The sequence below is a fragment of the Oryza brachyantha genome, chromosome 2 (genome assembly GCF_000231095.2).
Source record: "Oryza brachyantha chromosome 2, ObraRS2, whole genome shotgun sequence".
In the NCBI taxonomy this organism is placed as follows: Eukaryota; Viridiplantae; Streptophyta; class Magnoliopsida; order Poales; family Poaceae; genus Oryza; species Oryza brachyantha.
The window spans coordinates 26,928,062-26,946,311 of NC_023164.2; the positions used below are offsets into that span (position 1 = coordinate 26,928,062).

Genomic DNA, 18,250 nt, shown 5'->3' on the forward strand with positions numbered 1-18,250 from the left:
TTATCGTTAATCACCTTCTCATTAAAAAAAATTGTGTCAAATACACATTATTACTCCCTCTGTTTTATAATGTAAGATATTTGACTTTTTTGCTTGTAATGTTTGATCATTTGTCTTATTTAAAAAATTATGAAAATACCATCTATTTTGCTTGTGACTTACTTTATTATCAAAGAAATTTAAGCACAACTTATCATTTTTTATGTTTGTACTAATTTTTTAAATAAGACGAATGGTCAAACGTTACAACTAAAAAAGTCAAACATCTTATATTATGAAACAGAAACAGAGTCTCTTAGTGTCTAAATGTGAATAGGTATATTTCTCGAAGAGGACCTTTACTGCTACAAACTAGTTGTACCTATTTACTCTGAATACCTTTATATGAAGAAGTGATCAACTATGAAATTACAGAGACATGGTCATGATCTACAACCTTTATATAGTGTTTGTCTTCATTGGAGGTTAACTTGTATATTATATTTTATGAATATAGGCATGAGATTTAAACGAATATCTAGACATCGAAACCTTCGTATGACCTATTTACAAAATTTTAAGATATTATAGGGCAAACTATACGTTAAACTTGCATTTAGGCCGATACATAGAAAACTTCAACGTCATGGCCTATTCATATAAAAATCACTGCCATGAACTTTTAGAATCGCTGCCACATGCAAATAGTATACTCACTCCGTCCATAAATATTTGACGTTATTGACTTTTTTATATAAGTTTGACTATTCGTCATATTAAAAAAATTTTACATAATTATTAATTATTTTTATATCATTTTATTTATTGTTAAATATAGTTTTATGCATATATATAGTTTCATATTTTTTTACAAAAAGAATTGAATAAAACCAATAGTCAAACATGTGTCAAAGAGTCAATATCGTCAAACATTTAGAGACGGAGGCGGTAGTTTTGTAAATTTTAAAAACAAAATTACACCTATGTATATTAAAAAAATATACAAATAAACAAATTCCATTCTCTTCCTTGTATGCGCCACGCGAAAATACCAGGGCCTAGCCCAACAGCGCGAAAATGATCGATGTGGCTTACGGCCCATTAGCCAACGACACGTGGAACAAGAAGAACAGATAAAGAAGAAAAGAAATCGCATTCCGACCGTGTCAGCGATTAGTCCGATCACACAATTCACAACAGCATCAACAAGAACAGAAATATAATCTTTCTTGCGTATTTACAGAGAAAAAAAAGTTTGATTAATTCCTCCAGAGCTCGCCGCTCCGGTCGCCACCGGTGCCGGTGCTGGTGCTGGCTGCGGAGGAGCTGGCCCGGTCGGACAGCGGCGTCTCGTCGCCGGCGGCGGCCTGCACCATGTCCCGGTACGCCTTCCTGACCGCCCACAGCGCCCTGCAGCACTCGCCCATGCTCGGCCTGTCGTGCCTCACCGGGCCCAGGCAGCGGAACGCCAGCTCCATGACCATCTCCGCCGCGCGCACCGTCGCCGGCGTCCGCGGCAGGTACGGGTCCAGCACGTCGGCCGCCGCGCCGTCGACGAACTTGCGCATCGCCCACCGCGCCGTGAGCCGCTCCCGCATCTCCCGCTTCGTCTCGATGGGGCGGCGCCCGGAGGCCAGCTCCAGTAGCAGCACGCCGAAGGAGTAGACGTCGCTCCGGTCGGTGAGCTGGCACGTCTTGAGGTACTCCGGGTCGAGGTACCCCGCCGTGCCCTTCACCTGCGTCGTCACGTGCGTCACGCCGTCGGCGGCGCCGGCCTCCCCGACGCCCAGCCGCGCGAACCCGAAGTCGGCCACCTTGGCGCGCAGCGACGGCGTCAGCAGCACGTTCGACGACTTGATGTCCCGGTGGATGATGGGGTGGTCCGTGTACATGTGCAGGTACGTCACCGCGTGCGCCACGTCGATGGCGATCTCCAGCCGCGCCCCGAAATCCAGCACCCTCCCGTTGCACCCTGCTCGCCGGCCAGCGGCGCGGCCAGACTCCATTAGCGACGGCGTGCATGATTGATCGAGCAAGCAAGAAACGAGCGAGCTCCTCCAATGGCGAGGAGGAGTACGTACGTACTGTCGAGGTGCTCGCGGAGCGTGCCGTTGGGGACGAACTCGACAACGATGATCCGCTCCTGGCCGCACTCGAGGTAGCCGTAGAAGCGGACGAGGCTCTGGTGCTCGATGCGGGCCATGGCCTTCACCTCGCTCCGGAACTCCACGTCCACGTGCGGGTTCTGCGTCCGGAGCTTGGCGCGCTTGACGGCGACGAGGGTGCCGTCGGGGAGGACGCCCTTGTACACGGCGCCGAAGCCGCCCTGCCCGATCTTGAGCGCCGGCGAGAAGTTGTTGGTGGCCCGCAGAATCTCCTCCATGGAGAACACCGAGCTCTGGAACTGCGTCGTGCTGCCGCCCCTTCCCCCGCCCCTGCTGCCGTTGTACATCCCTCGCATCGACGGCGGCGGCTTCCCCTCGCCGCCAGGCGGCCTCGGCACTGGAATTAATCATCAAACCAGCTAATCCATCAAGAATTGCAAATTTGCAGCTGCGGAATTAATCCTAGAAAAAGCTTCAAGATTGGATCATGTTTTTCGCCTGAGAAATTGCACACAGGATAATTCAAAATTATCGAGGCGATGGCGATGGATCAAGAGAAGACTTTACAAGGCGGCTTCTTGATCAAGTCGTCGGCCTCCTTGCTCCTCCTCCTCGTCCTCCTCGCGTTGCTGCTGGAGGAGGAAGACGACGACGACGAGGGCGTGGAGAGCGAGCTGAACCAGACCCCGATCGACCTGAAGAGCGACCTGAGCGAGGCCGCCCTGCCACCTCCGCCGCCGTCGACGGAGAGCGGCCGTGACCACGCGGGGCTCCACGCCCACCGCTCCCTCTCCGGCTCCGGCGTCGGCGTGCGCCGCCCGGACGACGACGAAGAGATGCTCCGGCGGCGGTCGCGCCCCTCCATGTTTGCTCCGGCCAGCTGCTCGCACGCGCGTATGGAGATATAGCTAGTTAAGCTTAGCCATCGGCAAGTCAAGGCGCGACCATGTCCAACGCTGCAACGCCGGCGAGCTCGAGCGGGTGGGGCCCCGGGCGCATGCCAGTGTCACTGTCTGTGGGGCTGGTGCATCTCGGGGGACCCACTTGCCAGTGTGACTCGCTATTTGAGCTGGACCTGGCAAACGATGCATGACTAGTTCTTCGGACTAGTGAAAGTGAGGTGTAGTGATCTTGATCGGACAACTAAACTGATTGCGGCCGGGTTTCCTCTCACCTCTTACTACTGACCTAAATTCAAATTTTTTTTGCGTACGCTTTTCTAAACTATTAAACAGTATATTTTTTAAAAAATATATAGAAAATTTGCTTTCAAAAATCATATTAATTCATTTTATAATTTTTATAATTACTAATTAATTAACCATATACTAATCTACTACTATTATTTCGTACCGGTTATCTATCCGACCTGTCGAACGCAGTCTACATCCTTAACTTCGGCTTCACAGTACCAGCATGTCTTTTCGCTTTTGTTTATTTTTATAAACCAACATTGGATGTTCAACCTTAAATAGTTCATTTTGAGGTTTTTTTGTTAGAGATTATTTTTCAACGTTGTTTTAATATATCGTTAAGAATACGTATATAAAATTTTTGCTTGTAATTTTTTTCCATTTACAAATATATTGTTTGATATTTCTCATGAAAAACCTAAACAATCACCACTATATAAATGTATGTTACTTCATTCTATGTTCCAGCAACTTTCGTATTTCCCATAACTAATTTTGTTCCATAACATTACTTCACTTTTATATATTAACATGGACAACCACTTGTTTATGGCCGCATTATAAACTATCAAATAAGATTAGCCAGTCTCTCGATATCTATTATCATACTTTTTAAATTGTTAAATGATATGTTCCGTGAAAAATGACTAAGTAGAATATTATTTAAAAGTCAAATAAATTCATTTATCAGCTTGTTAGTATTTAATTATCAATTAATTATATGCTAATAACATTTATCATTATTCGTTTTGTGATAGGCTAATGGATCTAATTATAGATGCCAAACGGGCCCTAGCTAAAGGAGTGTCTTCTTAACGGAGTAGCGTGTTACACTGTTGCATATATAACATTCATGCCCTTTTCTAACCCGTTCAAAGTTCAAATCCATGGGCATACACGCAACAACAAAATTGGATAGTTTTTCGTACCCTTTTTTGCAGTCAATTACTCGAGAGCTCACTCTACCTGTCAACGAAAACAACATGCTTACATGCATCAGCGAAACCAGGTCTCGAGCTGGCAGGCACTTAATCAAACATCCGGTATATATAAATCACTACCGGCTCCAACAAGTATACTAGATTATTAGCATTCAAAGAAACGGATTAGGGAAGAAATTGAGGTGAAAGAAACTATGATGACTGACGAGTTCATACTCAAGTGAAACGCACTGAACTGAAGCAATTGACCCGGACAAGAAGCACGCTGATCTGGTTCTGACTTGGGACAATTGATGGAGATATGAGTTTGGACCAGGCAGACTAGAGCATTTTTTCCCTTGTCAGCCAAGGCCCTGTTTAGTTACGAGGATGTTTTTTAAAAACATCACATCAAATTTTTTGACATCTAAACGAAACATTAAATATATGTGAACATTAAAACTAATTACATAGTTATGAGAAAATTATAAGACGAATTTTTTAAGTATAATTAATTAGTACGTGATTAGCTATAAGTACTACAATAGCCTATATGTGCTAATGATGGATTAATTACGCTCAAAAGATTCGTCGCACAGAATTTTTGCGGAATCTGTAATTTATTTTATATTACGCTATATTTAGTACTTTAGATTATGTCCGTATACTTGTTACGATGTTTTTTTAAAAAAAATTCTAAATGCACGGCTGATGATGCATGATGCGTTGACAGGACAGACGCCGACGGAACAAGAACTGGACCAAACAAACACACACAGAGTATATAATCCTCACGGCAGACGAGGATTGAGGACTGCGTGTGGGGCCTGTGAGCAGTACTGAAGATAATGTGACCCTATAGTTTCACTTATAAAATTTTACACTTATTTTTAAAGTAGATTTGATGGATTATTCATCGAAGTTTTACACACAAGTAGATTTTTGGGGTTTCAACTCGGAGCCTAGCGAACATGTGGTCATTCTCAGGGTACAAAGAAGAAGACACTCCAAAAGGTAAAATAAAACCTCATCAGTTCAATGTATTTTTCATCATGTTCCTTCCCTTACTGCTATAAATCAAAATTTAAATTTTCAACCTTAAATTAGAAGTTAATTACGGGGTTTGTTTACCATATTTTATTTTTCAGTATATGTTTTTATATCATTAAGAACATATATATATAAGGTTCACTAATAAATTATTTTTTATTTATAAGTATGTTGTTTGTTTTTTCTTGAAAATGTAAAATGATAAGGGTCCATGGCTCTTATAGTTTCGCCTACAAGCATATTATAAGCTGTATCAATGACACAAAAACCATGGGTAAAACTTCAATATATTTCACTTTACCGAAACTAAAATAAATAACTGAAAAAATTAAACTACCATATAAATACTTTACATTTATCATCAATATATAGGTCAAGTTATGTGCACAATGCACACACCTCGATCCTAGAAACGGCTATAGAACAGATTGGACTGAAAAAATCAGTGTAATTGAAGTCAGTCGGTGGTTTTGGCCCAACCACCCACAGATCCGTTCCGGCCCAATATGTATGTAGTTTCGGGCCGAAGTAAATGGCCCACACGGACGCCGCAACTAAAATAGACGACGACCAGAAAACACAACACAACACGGCGCCGGCCGCCGGGGTGGCACGGAAACGAAGCCACGACGACGATTCATTGAACTGTCGCTGCCGCCGGCGATCGCCGTGGTCCTCGCCGGCTTGCCCCATCACCGCCGCCGCGCACGACTCTGCGGCAGTGGCCTCTTCATTCTTGCCAAAGATTCAGGTTTTTTTTTCGGTTGTTGCATGAGACAAGAAACAGAAATCAGTTGAGAGGTCGGGGGAACAGGTGAGCTTCCGATCACGGTCAACTGACACGTGGACGTGAAGCACGGCGAAGGCCAAGAACGGCAAATCGAGGGCGGGAGTGAAGTGCGCGCGCCAACCGATCGCCATCTCCTCCTCCTCCTCCCATCGCCATGGCCTACACGGAACCCCTCCTCCTCTCCGCGCGCCACACCAACCAAACCCCACCGCGCCACCTCCGCGTTGGCCCCCGCTCCCGCTCCCGCTCCCGCCACCGCCACGCCGCCGCCGCGGACGGCCATATGGTTGTCGCCGTGCAGGACGACGAGACCGGCGCGCTCGTCGCCGCCGAGGGAGATGGCGATGGCGATGGCGATGGCCCCCCTGTCGCCGGGCCGGACGACCACGCCGACGCGCCCGTCGTTCGCTCCGCGCGCGGCGCGTGGGAGGTGTTCACAGCGGAGTCGCGGCGCCTGTGGGCGATCGGCGCGCCCATCGCCTTCAACATCGTCTGCCTCTACGGCACCAACTCCACCACGCAGATCTTCGCCGGCCACATCGGCAACCGCGAGCTCTCCGCCGTCGCCATTGGCCTCACCGTCGTCTCCAACTTCTCCTTCGGCTTCCTCGTGAGTCCGACACCTTCCATCCCTCCATGGCTCCATCCACATCGATCGGATCAGCACCAGCTTCTTTTGGCAATGGCAGCTCGGCATGGGGAGCGCGCTGGAGACGCTGTGCGGGCAGGCGTTCGGGGCGGGGCAGGTGGCCATGCTGGGGATCTACATGCAGCGCTCCTGGATCATCCTCACCGCCTCCGCCGCGCTGCTCTCGCCGCTCTACGCCTTCGCGGCGCCCGTCCTGCGTCTCCTCGGGCAGGAGGAGTCCATCGCCGCCGCCGCCGGGGAGTTCACGCGGCGCATCATCCCGCAGATGTTCGCGCTCGCCATCAACTTCCCCACGCAGAAGTTCCTGCAGGCGCAGAGCAAGGTGACGGTGCTCGCCTGGATCGGCTTCACCGCGCTCCTCGCCCACGTCGTCCTCCTCGCGCTCTTCGTCTCCGCGCTCGGCTGGGGCATCGCCGGCGCCGCCGCGGCGTACGACGTGTCGTCCTGGCTGATCGCGCTGGCGCAGGTGGCCTACGTCGTCGGGTGGTGCCGCGACGGCTGGACGGGGCTGTCGCGCGCGGCCTTCAACGAGCTCTGGGCCTTCCTCAAGCTCTCGCTCGCCTCCGCCATCATGCTCTGCCTCGAGATATGGTACATGATGGTGCTCGTCGTCCTCACCGGCCACCTCGACGACGCCGAGATCGCTGTCGACTCCATATCCATCTGGTAACCAAGCATCGCACTGGCGAACGATACATATATGATCAATCCACAAAATCAAGTGTTTGATGCATTCTTGCACGCAGCATGAACATAAACGGATGGGAGGGGATGCTGTTCATAGGCCTCAACGCGGCCATCAGGTAGCAGCGCAGCCATGGATTCTTCCTCCCATTTCCAACCCACGGATCTGACAGCGACGACATGTGCAGCGTCCGCGTGTCGAATGAGCTCGGGTCGGGGCGGCCGCGGGCGACGATGCACGCGGTGGCGGTGGTGCTGGTGCAGTCGCTGGCGCTCGGCCTGCTGGCGATGGTGCTCATCCTGGCGACGCGCAACCATTTCCCGGTCATCTTCACCGGCGACAGGCGCCTGCAGAAGGCCGTGGCCAACATCTCCTACCTCCTCGCCGTCACCATGGTGCTCAACAGCATCCAGCCCGTCATCTCAGGCGAGCAAAGATTCACATCTCACACCAACCTGCATCTTTCTACCAGCACAATCATTCAGTCACGGTGAGTCGGTGATTCTTCTCCTCGATTGACCACCCAAAGATCTGTTCTTTAGGCGTCGCGGTCGGCGGTGGATGGCAGGGCGTCGTGGCGTACATCAACCTGGCCTGTTACTACGGATTCGGCCTCCCTCTCGGCTTCATCTTTGGCTACCTCTTCAGATGGGGCGTGAAGGTAATTCGATTCAGTTCAGAATCATCTTACCAAATCGATGCAATTTACCAGGTCCAAGATCATGTACATTGCCCTGTGAAATGCTGAAACCTCATCCTTGCAAGAAAAAATCACTGAACTTGCAGGGAATTTGGGCTGGCATGCTGTGTGGAACGGCAATGCAGACAGCAGTTCTCATGTACATGGTATGCCAAACTGACTGGACAGCGGAGGTAAACCACACCAATCCACTCTGTGTTATAACGCATAATAAACACGATCATAATTTTTACAATTGATCATGATCATAAAACGTGCTGATGCTGGTTTCCTGCAGGCAGAGCAGGCGTTGGAGAGGGTGAGATTATGGGGCGGGCAGCACGAGCACGAGAAGCTTCCAACGTCGGAGCAGGATGAGACGATCTAATTCCTTTTTACTGGTGTTGCTTTGTTAGTTCATAGTGAGTCTGCGAGGAATAGTATGAGAAGAAACGAGGAGTGTCACAGTACGCTGGGATTTTAGGCTTTAATTCGTCTGCAGTCACATTGTGCATACTGTGTCTAGGACTAGGGATAGTTGGGATGATAAAAAGATTAATACATTCAGGCTCAGAGTGGTTTCATAGCTGATATGCTTTCTGACAAAATCAGTCATGCTTGTTCGACCTTTGCACTGGAATGGAACTGCTTGTTCAATCACAGTTTGCAACGTCAGAGCAACAAAGAACGCCATCGGTGCTTGCAATGCACATGCACGCCATGGGCGTTGACACATGCAACAGTTATATAGGGAATGAACAAAAAATGACTGAAAAAAAAATTAATGTCAGAAGTGGGATTTGAACCCACGCCCTCGTTAGAGGACCAGAACTTGAGTCTGGCGCCTTAGACCACTCGGCCATCCTGACCTATATGTATTTCTAATTTTTTTTTCTATTAATAATTACTAGGAAATGGCAGTATTACATCAAACCGTCCATTACGCCATTTCTCAGATCAACGGCCCTGATCAAATGTCAACCTAGTCTTCTCCTCTATAAAATCTCTCCCGTGTCCAAAACCCTAACCCCGTCCAAAACCCTACGTCCACAGTCCACTCCTCACTGGCGGCGGCGGCGGCGACAAGCACCTCGTCGACTCGACACCATGAGGCCACCGCGAGGTAAGCATCGGAAGCCCTAGGACTGGTCACACGCGTCGCGCTAGATTCAATCTTACACTGTGCTTCGTCGCAGGCAGGGGATTCGGGAGGGGAGGTAGAGGCGATGGCGGCGGCGGCCGCGGCGGCGGCGGCAGGGGCTTCGGGAGGGGCGGAGACAGCGGAGGGAGAGGAGGCCGTGGGAGGGGAGGCAGGACGCCGAGGGGTGGCCGTGGCGGCGGTCGCGGTGGGAGGGGTGGCATGAAGGGCGGGAGCAAGGTCGTCGTGGTGCCGCACAAGCACGATGGAATCTTCATCGCCAAGGCTAAGGAGGACGCGCTCTGCACCAAGAACATGGTCCCCGGCGAGTCCGTCTACGGCGAGAAGCGCATCTCCGTCCAGGTCTATCTCTGTTACCTTTTCCTCCCATTTCATGGCCACCCTTTTCTACCTATCTAGTTCATACTACTGCGAGATGTTGTTGCACCATTGTAGTGTACAGAACCAAGTTTGTTTTGTTGATATATGGAGTAGTGTGAACTGCAAAATGTGTTCATGTATATTGTTTCTGTGTGAACAGAATGAGGATGGAACAAAGGTTGAGTACAGGGTGTGGAACCCCTTCCGTTCTAAGCTGGCTGCTGCCGTGCTTGGCGGTGTTGATAACATCTGGATTGTAAGTATTTTTTTTTTGAATCCCAGTGTGCATTAGCCTAGGTTGAAGCACTATAAATCATTGTGGATGTTAAAACTTTAGTGCAGAAGAGTGTCATGTGTTAATCTTTGTTATTATTCAGGCTCCTGGTACTCGTGTGCTGTACCTCGGTGGTGCCTCAGGAACAACTGTGTCTCATGTGTCTGATATTGTTGGACCGGTGAGATCCTATGGACCATTCTCATTTCATATTGAGTCACCTTGATCTACAATTAGCTATCGGCTAATCGAGTAGCTTTACAGACTGGTTTGGTCTACGCTGTCGAGTTCTCACACAGGAGTGGTAGGGATCTTGTCAACATGGCTAAAAAAAGGACCAATGTGATTCCCATTATTGAGGATGCTAGGCACCCGGCAAGGTACCGGATGTTGGTTGGAATGGTTGATGTTATCTTCTCTGATGTTGCCCAACCAGATCAGGTATACCTTTCTCACAATGTGATTTCATGACCTTTAGTTTGATCTGGGATAATATGGTTGCTAGTTAGTATTAATTAACTGTGTTCAATACTTGTGACATTCTTTGGCTACTCCTGGGCTGCAAATGATGAACTTACTCGGATTCCCCTTCAGGACATCAAATTGGATGATGCAAATTCGAGTTTCTGATGCACTAACGCCCAGTACCACCTTTTTTTTCTGTGCTGATTCGGCCTGCTTTCTTTAATTTGTTGTTGGCTTGTGTTGCTCTGTGCAATCTATTTCAATAGATTGCTTTTGTTTTCTTATGTCCGAGATTTTTATATTCTCTTGTATTCTTACATATTTTAGTACTATTTATGTATTCTTCTGTAGTACTTAGATAATTACAGCAAACTGCATTATTTCTATTATCTTGTTTCTGTTGTTTGCATCTTATTTTTTGTGTCCATCCTTTTGAAATCGGCTTTGAAGGTTTACAAGTTGAACCTTTGTTATGGGTTTCTTTGGGTAGTATTTGGTGACCTCGATGTCTGTACAGTGAGCATGCCTACTGGTTTGCTTTGCTCTGGATAATTTGCATTTCAGTGCTAGCACTATACCATGCCCCTTATTATTTGATGTTTTGATTGTCCTTAGCAAAGGATGAGCTTACTCGGATTCCCCTTCAGGACATCAAATTGGATGATGCATATTCGAGTTTCTGATGCACTGTGTTTTATTATTTTATTGCTTGGATTTATGAGTATTCTGTGCATGTATTTGTACTGTGCTACCTATGTTTACAGCAATTTGCCTTGTGCTTAGCTGTTTATTCTCTCTTTAGTATCGCAGGATAACTTTTACTAGTATATAAATTGATGTATGCTCTACTGGTGGCTTAGTCATGTTTTTGTCCAAACTCATTACCCTGATATGGTGTTTTTCTTTATGTTCTACATCAGCTGTGCTAGGAACTTCTGGTATAGCATTATGTCCTATTGTTGTTATTTTAGCCTGCCTCTTTGGTATTGTAAATTGGAACCATTTCAATACTCTTGTAGTACTTAGTTCCTAATTCTGTCAGTATCCAGAATTTTGAACATCGATATGCTTTTGCTTCAATATTTGTGAAGATAAGTTTTACAGTTCAGATTTCAATATTGAATAAACACACATAATAGTTTCTCCTAAGTATGCTGTTTGAGTAAGAGATAGGTTGTCACACATAAAATCCCCTGTATGGCATGTGCACTCTATTAAAACTGTCTAAGATTCACTGATTTCAAATTTGAAACCTCTGCAATGGATCATGTGTCCCGCAGGCTAGGATCTTAGCCCTCAATGCATCCTACTTCCTGAAGAACGGTGGACACTTTGTCATTTCAATCAAGGTAACATACTTCCACAGTTCCACTGAACCCTGAAGTCAATGAATCGAGATTGGGAGACACAGAGGATGATAGTAGAGCATTGAGCTAACAAATTGTTTTTGAACAGGCGAACTGTATCGACTCCACGATGCCAGCTGAGGCCGTGTTTGCTAGCGAGGTCGAGAAGCTGAAGGCAGACCAGTTCAAGCCATCGGAGCAGGTGACCCTGGAGCCCTTCGAGCGTGACCATGCCTGCGTCGTCGGTGGCTACAGGATGCCCAAGAAGCAAAAGGGCACATCTTAAAAGAGAAATCCTGCGTGCTCAAATGTAGTAGTAAGCTAAGAAACAATTTTAAGCGCTAGGATTTTGCTTATGCTGTTGTGATGCTGCTACTGCTGCTGCTGGTTTTACAGCAACCTGTGTATCGCGAACGGAGAAAACTTGAAATTTGTTGAGTCGACGTTACCGTTTATCTATCCTTGCAGCCATCCATCTTAATTTGCATTGCAAGCAACTCGTACGACGTAAATATTTGATTTGTTTTCGATTTGATTTTCCCTTGTCAACCATGAAACCGTGGTCCTATGTACGGTTTAGGAATCTATCTATTTTGAGTTGTATTTAGATACACGTAAATGGGGTTGTCCGGGCACGTGAAACACTACTGGGCCGAAATGAAAGAAAAGGCTACCCGGCCCACTGATCCATTGGCGGTTTCAGAAGCAGCAGAGAGAGAGAGGGTAGGGTGGGCGGCTAGACTAGTGGGAGTAGTAGTAGAAAAATCTCCGCACGCAACGCCACTCCCTTTCGCCTCCCGTTCTCTCGATCTGCTTTCCCCTCTCGCGATCGCGCCCCTCGACCTCGTCGTCGCCGCCGGTACGGTCGCCGCCGCGATCTCCCCTCCCCTCCCGTCCTTTTCCCTGCCGATTAGGCCTCGATTGTTTGTTTGAGTGGCTGTGTTTCTCTTTGCCCTTTCTCCGCAACCGCTACTGGAGAAACCGCTGGGTGGGCAGGGTGGGGGGCTTCTTTTTGCGTCGGGACGATCTGTTTCTTGTAATCCCTGTGTGATTGTTCTTGTTGTTGCTGTGATTTTAGTTTACGTTTGAGTACCGATTTTTCACATTCACTTTAGCTTACATCTAGTGGAGTGGAGTATATGCAATGGCTTTGCTTGAGTTGTATTTAATTCAGTCGGATCGTGATCATCCTTGTGTGCATCTACTGGTAATTATCGGACTGCTCTTAAGTTAATATCCCTAATGAAAACGTTGTCTTTCTGTCCTCTTCGCCTCCTAAACTGGAGTAGTATTTAGGGAAGCCCAGTTAAATATTGCTTGTTTATGTACTTTTGTTGCCTAGTTACACTGCCGATGGACCTCACAGTTTGGAAATATAGCACTTCTTCGTTCTTTTTTCTGTATTTATTTTAGTTGCTTCAATTTTTACAACTCTTCTCATCTCACAACAACGGAGTACTTTATTAGTCCTGTCGTGGTTCTTTTACCGTGTCACTGCCCCAAAGTTAGTCCAGTCTTTTGTTTTGAGATTTTACTAGTACCTGCTGTAAGTTACAAAACCCAAAGACGTAATATCATCTAAGTTCGCCGTCTTGTTATATATATGGTCTTCAACAATGGTGTGTACTGACTTTGGTTCCAGGTAAGATGGAACCTGACCAGAGTGCTGCTGAGCAGACCTCCCCGCGTGGGAATGATTGGGAGGTCGTCCAACTCACTGCATCGACGTATGCATCTGCACCTGGCCCAAAAATGTCTGAACTGTCTGATGAGGCTGAGGTCAAGGGATATGGCACAAAAGGGGATGATTCAGCCGCGGCACTTTTGATGTCTGGTCATTTCTCGATTTCACGGAATGAGGTCGAGACTCTCCTCAGGGACACGGACAGCAAAGAGCGACAGAAGGAGCTTTGTGGCCAAGATGCAATCTCTGCCGAAGGTGACGACGGAAAATTCCAAGAAACCTGTGAGCATAAACTGAAGGATGACCTTCACAGGATCCCATCCTTTGACAAAGGGAAAAACCTTTCCCTGGTTGGCATGGAGTTTGATGATGGTAAAGCTTTCCAAGGGATGGGTTTGGTTGGTGAGGAACCAGTCGGGTTCTCATCATCTCGTTACAGTCCAATTGATTCTAAAAACGAGTTAAGTTGGTCAGTTACAGAGAGTAAAAATGAGAAGAAAACTGAGGAGCCAGCTTTGCAAAATGTGAACCCTGTCGTTGATTCATCCAAGGTTGTTGCATCTAGTGACGAAAACAAACCCGATGATTCTGAACCTCCACGTGATGCTTCGTGGAGGAAGCAATACAAGAATGTGAGGAAAAGTATAAAGTTCTGGCCCATCATTGTGGTTGCTACTGCTTTGGTTGGAATCACATATTTTGGGAGGCGCTGGAAGAAAACCAAGTTGCTGCATCAGCCGGTCAAATTGTATCCTAGCAGCAATGAGGTAATTGCGAATAAACATATTTACTTTTCAGAAAAGAAATGTCTTCCTTTTTCCACCAGATTGTATATTGGATGAATTGGCACTGTTGGCTCACTTAATTTTTTATTCTTTTCTTACATATTCTCGGTACTGGGTCGCATGATATTTACCATTTTCAGCCACTTTCTTCTACCATAATCTTTCTCTATGCCGCACCTCCCAAAATGTGAGGGATTTTATTGTGGTCAAGAAGTAGGTTGGTAGGAAAACTAGGAATGTAAGGATATACATCACCAATACCAGATATCTTTAGTTAGAACCGAACCCTGTGCATTCTCTTGTAGGATAATGTTAAGGCTAGATATTTTATCGGGAAGTATGCCATGGTCTTTCCCCCCTTACCAATATGAAGATTGCTATTATCACAGGGATGTCTTATAGCACATACTGTAAATCAACCCCTTCACACTTTAAGGCCTTGTCTGGATAGGCCAAAATCCTGGCCAATACTTGCATGCTGGGATTGAGGCCCATCCAAGCGAGTGCTGTTCTGATAAGTATCTTAGAGCATCGCCAGCAGGAACCCTAAATCTAGCCCCCTAACAGTTTTTATGGGTCGAGACCAACAAATTAGGTCCAGCAGGGACCCTACTAGGGCCCCCAAAATGTGGAGGCACGTAAATCCTCCACTCCAGCCCTATTCCTAGGGGCTTCATCCCACAGCCCCTATTGATATTTTCATTGGTGCAGACTGTTTGTTTTGGCCTCCATGATTGCTGAGAAGTTTTCCAGCATGTTTGATGTGTGTTGTGGCAATTCTTGATTTTGCTGTTTATGAAGTGATAGCTAGCAGCTGAGTTCTAATTAACGCAGACTTCTGTTGGCTTTTCAGAAAATTAACGAAGCTGTAGGACCGTTGAATCGCATCAAGGACATCCTTGTTGCCAGCAATCACCCAGCTCCATCTATCCATGGACATGCTCGATTGAGCTGATGATGCTCACCGTCAAGTCCCACCAACATGCTCATTTTATGAGACGTATCCTAAATATGTACCCACTTGAGTCATCATCTGGGAATTGAATGAATGCAGTGGGGGATTGTCTACTCAATGCCGCAAATCGTCCGGGTGTTTATACCCTCAAAAAGCTATGTAATTGATTTAACCCCCCCCCCTTTTGGATTTGTATATATGTGTTTAGTGTGATTTGTTTTGCTCTTTTGAGAGTACTGCTCCTGGTTTGTCAACTGCAGTACCTTTTCAGGTTGCTGCAGAAAACTTGTATATATATGTTGATGATTATTTAGGTTGATGATGTTCTTGGTCTTTCTGTGTGATCCTGCTTATATTATCGATACTGTAGTTTTGTTTAAGCCCTCACGAACATTTTAGTAGCAGCAGTAACTAGGGTTCACCTTACCGCGAAAATCCCTCTCGTGCTCCGTGGAGCACGGTTACCGCACGGTAACCGTGGATATCGTAAAAATCGCGATGAATTTAAAAATTAAAAATTTGAATTCAAACCTTGCCGGTAAATTCGGTAACCGCGCGGTTTTTCGCGGTAACCGTGGTATCGCACGGTAACCGTAGCTAATGTGTGCCGAAATAATTCATGAAAACGGCAACCGTAGCTAATGTGTGCCGAAATAATTCATGAAAACGGCGGAAACCAAGCAAAACCACACAGTTTCGGCTGCGAAAACCGCAATAATATTTAAAACCAAGAAAATTTGTGAGATGTCAAATGCAAACAAAACTTTAAAAAATCTAAAAAAATACAGAAAAATAAGAAAAATATTTTGTGACTATATTTTGTTACATTTAGGATATGTTATAGGAAAACAAGAAAATTTTAACATGACATTTTCTAAATTTTTAATATTACGTCACAAATTTATTTTAACGAGTAACAACAACTTCATTTTAATTGTTTTGTCACAAATATACCTACTACCTATTATTACGAATAAAACTATTATGTATGTACTAACATGCACATATAATTTTCCTCTATGCATATTTTTCCTATATATTTGTATTTCAACATTATATGCAACGTATGTCTAGTGTAAATTAATAATGACTCAACAACAAGATATTATTAACTATCTTCTTACGAAATAGTATTTGCAATAAGCTATTTTTTATTGTTTTTCTCCGAAATTTTTGGTTATGATTTTTAATTGCGTCAAAAATACACATTTTTTCATGAATTTCTTTGACAAAACTATATTATATATCAACCTATACAACATATATTTTTTATTAAATTTTCTCAACACTTTAAATTCTCCTCAAATTCAAACTTAAAACCGCGGTACATACCGTACCGAGCCTCCGCGGGACGGCCAGTTACCGCGGCGATGGGTCAAGCCGGCCCGTGTCTTTTTGCTTATGCTTAAAGGAAGACACTAGCTATAATCTATATACGCTATTAGGTACCATTTTTACGATGCAATAGTTTCTATCTATCTCTCTCTGTTTTATAATATAAGACTTTCTAGCTTCCTAGATCCATCCATATAGATAATAATATATAGATAATAATATATATATATATATAAACAATATACATTGGTTAATAGATAAATCTAAATATAGCTAAAACGTTTTACATGGTGAAACGGAGGGAGTATCTCTTATTATATTTTGGGTTTTGTATAGAAAATTAGTAACCATGTCTTAGCTAAGACATAGTTTTATTTTCATTCTTTATCTACTTGCTAAATCACTTTTGATGATACATGATAACTTATTTAATTCTATAGAAGCAATCTAAGTCAATGAATTATGAATGGCTTAAAGTTATAAACTGAAATTTAAATTTTAAAACTTAAATTTAGAGTTGATTTTAAGTTTTTTTTGTCATATTTTATTTTTCCAGTATTTGATTTTAGGTCTATAAGAATATGTATATAAAATTTTTACTCATAAATTATTTTTAATTGTTAATAAGCTATTTTGTTTCTGCTTAGAACAAACAAACCGATGACCGCATATTGTAGTATATATTTCATTTTGTATATTACTTATATATCATGAATAAAATACACAATTATTCCATACCTAGTAATTTTTACATTGAAGGAGACAAAACAACTCCTTTTGGGGAATGTGTTGGGTACACATTGGCTGACAGTTTGGAGATTATTCCTTGTCTGCTAGTATTAGCATAGAATAATCTTGTCCTAATCGTGGTGGCTGGCTGGCCTAAATAAAAATTGCTGCAATGGATTTTAAGAAGATTGTTTCAATCATGTTCCTATCCTAACCACATGGACGCGTTTTTGGAGTGTTAACTGACCAAGTTTGCAGGCTTACTTAGAGGATAATAATATGATACTACCAGCAATTATATGTATACTTAGGAGGAGAGTGAGACACCTTGATTAATAGCTCCCTAGGCTTAGAAGTAGCCAAAAACCAGAGTTTAGAGGCAGCCCCAGCACATGTGGATGTTGGTGCCATCCCCAGATGATTCTGATGGGGACAACCAACCAAACCCCAACTCTAAACTTGCAAGAAAAAAATAAATAAATTAGGATTATGATGCTAACAACTGACAGCAACCAAGGTGTCACCCTAAAGCATTAGCTGGATTTCTCTCATCTTCCAATTATCACTGCCATCATGGTTGTTACACCTGCAACAAAAGATCTCGTTTTTTGTTGTTGCGTTCTAGAACCAATTACAGTGATCACTTTACAGTGACTGAAATTAGCACACACTTACCATTTTTTGTCATCCTTATGATAGACAAGAAGTATGCAACCATCAACATAATGTTCTTGTTCAAGTGCGCTGACCAAGTCTACGTTGAAACAAAGTGAACTTTTGTGCTGGAATTTAGTGGCAATCAACTCATTTACAGGAATAAGGTAAACACATAAATCAAAGGAAAAAAATGTTAGCAAGTTGATTAGACAATTACTACTGGTTCTTAAATAGATCAACTAGTACTATTTCATTAGACAGCAGCTTGCACTGGAATCTGGTTAATCACTTCAGCAGTATCCAGTTCTATTTTTAAGCAAACAGGCCACCATATTATTATTATTATTATTATTATTATTATTATTATCCCCAATAATAACAACAAACAAAACACAAGAATACCAGTCGTGTACGTCGTTAGAACAGAGCAAAATACGTTATACGTACGTTA

General features: G+C 44.6%; 4 protein-coding genes and 3 non-coding genes across 7 annotated transcripts; 5 read left to right on the forward strand and 2 right to left on the reverse strand.

Moving 5' to 3' along the window:
* Positions 1-1,108: 1,108 nt before the first annotated feature.
* On the reverse strand, positions 1,109-2,958 carry LOC102701419 (calmodulin-binding receptor-like cytoplasmic kinase 2). Its single transcript, XM_040521181.1, has 3 exons — positions 2,652-2,958; positions 2,065-2,481; positions 1,109-1,951 (listed from the first exon to the last, which is right to left on the reverse strand). The coding sequence occupies exons 1-3, from the start codon at positions 2,947-2,949 to the stop codon at positions 1,239-1,241; spliced, it is 1,428 nt and encodes a 475-aa protein (XP_040377115.1). The 5' UTR covers positions 2,950-2,958; the 3' UTR covers positions 1,109-1,238.
* Positions 2,959-5,846: 2,888 nt separating this feature from the next.
* LOC102699664 (protein DETOXIFICATION 35-like) lies at positions 5,847-8,975 on the forward strand. The gene is made up of 7 exons (XM_040521056.1): positions 5,847-6,647; positions 6,727-7,352; positions 7,433-7,489; positions 7,559-7,797; positions 7,914-8,032; positions 8,158-8,244; positions 8,349-8,975. The coding sequence occupies exons 1-7, from the start codon at positions 6,192-6,194 to the stop codon at positions 8,436-8,438; spliced, it is 1,674 nt and encodes a 557-aa protein (XP_040376990.1). The 5' UTR covers positions 5,847-6,191; the 3' UTR covers positions 8,439-8,975.
* TRNAL-CAA lies at positions 8,836-8,919 on the reverse strand. The gene has a single exon. It is a non-coding gene; the product is annotated as a tRNA-Leu (tRNA).
* Positions 8,976-9,084: 109 nt separating the features above from the next.
* Positions 9,085-12,113, forward strand: LOC102701697 (rRNA 2'-O-methyltransferase fibrillarin 2-like). Its single transcript, XM_006648075.3, has 7 exons — positions 9,085-9,173; positions 9,247-9,551; positions 9,730-9,825; positions 9,947-10,024; positions 10,108-10,284; positions 11,589-11,657; positions 11,764-12,113. Exons 1-7 carry the CDS (start codon positions 9,158-9,160, stop codon positions 11,938-11,940), a joined length of 918 nt encoding a protein of 305 aa, XP_006648138.2. The 5' UTR covers positions 9,085-9,157; the 3' UTR covers positions 11,941-12,113.
* On the forward strand, positions 10,403-10,477 carry LOC121053712. Its single transcript, XR_005811256.1, has one exon. It is a non-coding gene; the product is annotated as a small nucleolar RNA snoR60 (small nucleolar RNA).
* On the forward strand, positions 10,921-10,995 carry LOC121053713. The gene has a single exon (XR_005811257.1). It is a non-coding gene; the product is annotated as a small nucleolar RNA snoR60 (small nucleolar RNA).
* Positions 12,114-12,418: 305 nt separating the features above from the next.
* On the forward strand, positions 12,419-15,411 carry LOC102701979 (ATG8-interacting protein 1-like). Its single transcript, XM_006648076.3, has 3 exons — positions 12,419-12,513; positions 13,297-14,105; positions 14,977-15,411. Exons 2-3 carry the CDS (start codon positions 13,302-13,304, stop codon positions 15,076-15,078), a joined length of 906 nt encoding a protein of 301 aa, XP_006648139.1. The 5' UTR covers positions 12,419-12,513; positions 13,297-13,301; the 3' UTR covers positions 15,079-15,411.
* Positions 15,412-18,250: the final 2,839 nt, after the last annotated feature.

Bases quoted from the DNA above. Each gene is read 5' to 3' on its own strand.
- LOC102701419 (XM_040521181.1), bottom strand. From the start codon at position 2,949: ATGGAGGGGCGCGACCGCCGCCGGAGCATCTCTTCGTCGTCGTCCGGG. The intron at 2,482-2,651 runs GTAAAGTCTTCT...GATTAATTCCAG, and splicing joins CTTGATCAAGAAGCCGCCTT to TGCCGAGGCCGCCTGGCGGC. The intron at 1,952-2,064 runs GTACGTACGTAC...GCCGGCGAGCAG, and splicing joins GCTCCGCGAGCACCTCGACA to GGTGCAACGGGAGGGTGCTG.
- LOC102699664 (XM_040521056.1), top strand. From the start codon at position 6,192: ATGGCCTACACGGAACCCCTCCTCCTCTCCGCGCGCCACACCAACCAA. The intron at 7,490-7,558 runs GTAGCAGCGCAG...CGACATGTGCAG, and splicing joins GGCCTCAACGCGGCCATCAG to CGTCCGCGTGTCGAATGAGC. The intron at 8,245-8,348 runs GTAAACCACACC...GGTTTCCTGCAG, and splicing joins AAACTGACTGGACAGCGGAG to GCAGAGCAGGCGTTGGAGAG.
- LOC102701697 (XM_006648075.3), top strand. The intron at 9,552-9,729 runs GTCTATCTCTGT...CTGTGTGAACAG, and splicing joins AGAAGCGCATCTCCGTCCAG to AATGAGGATGGAACAAAGGT. The intron at 11,658-11,763 runs GTAACATACTTC...GTTTTTGAACAG, and splicing joins ACTTTGTCATTTCAATCAAG to GCGAACTGTATCGACTCCAC.
- LOC102701979 (XM_006648076.3), top strand. From the start codon at position 13,302: ATGGAACCTGACCAGAGTGCTGCTGAGCAGACCTCCCCGCGTGGGAAT. The intron at 14,106-14,976 runs GTAATTGCGAAT...TTGGCTTTTCAG, and splicing joins TGTATCCTAGCAGCAATGAG to AAAATTAACGAAGCTGTAGG.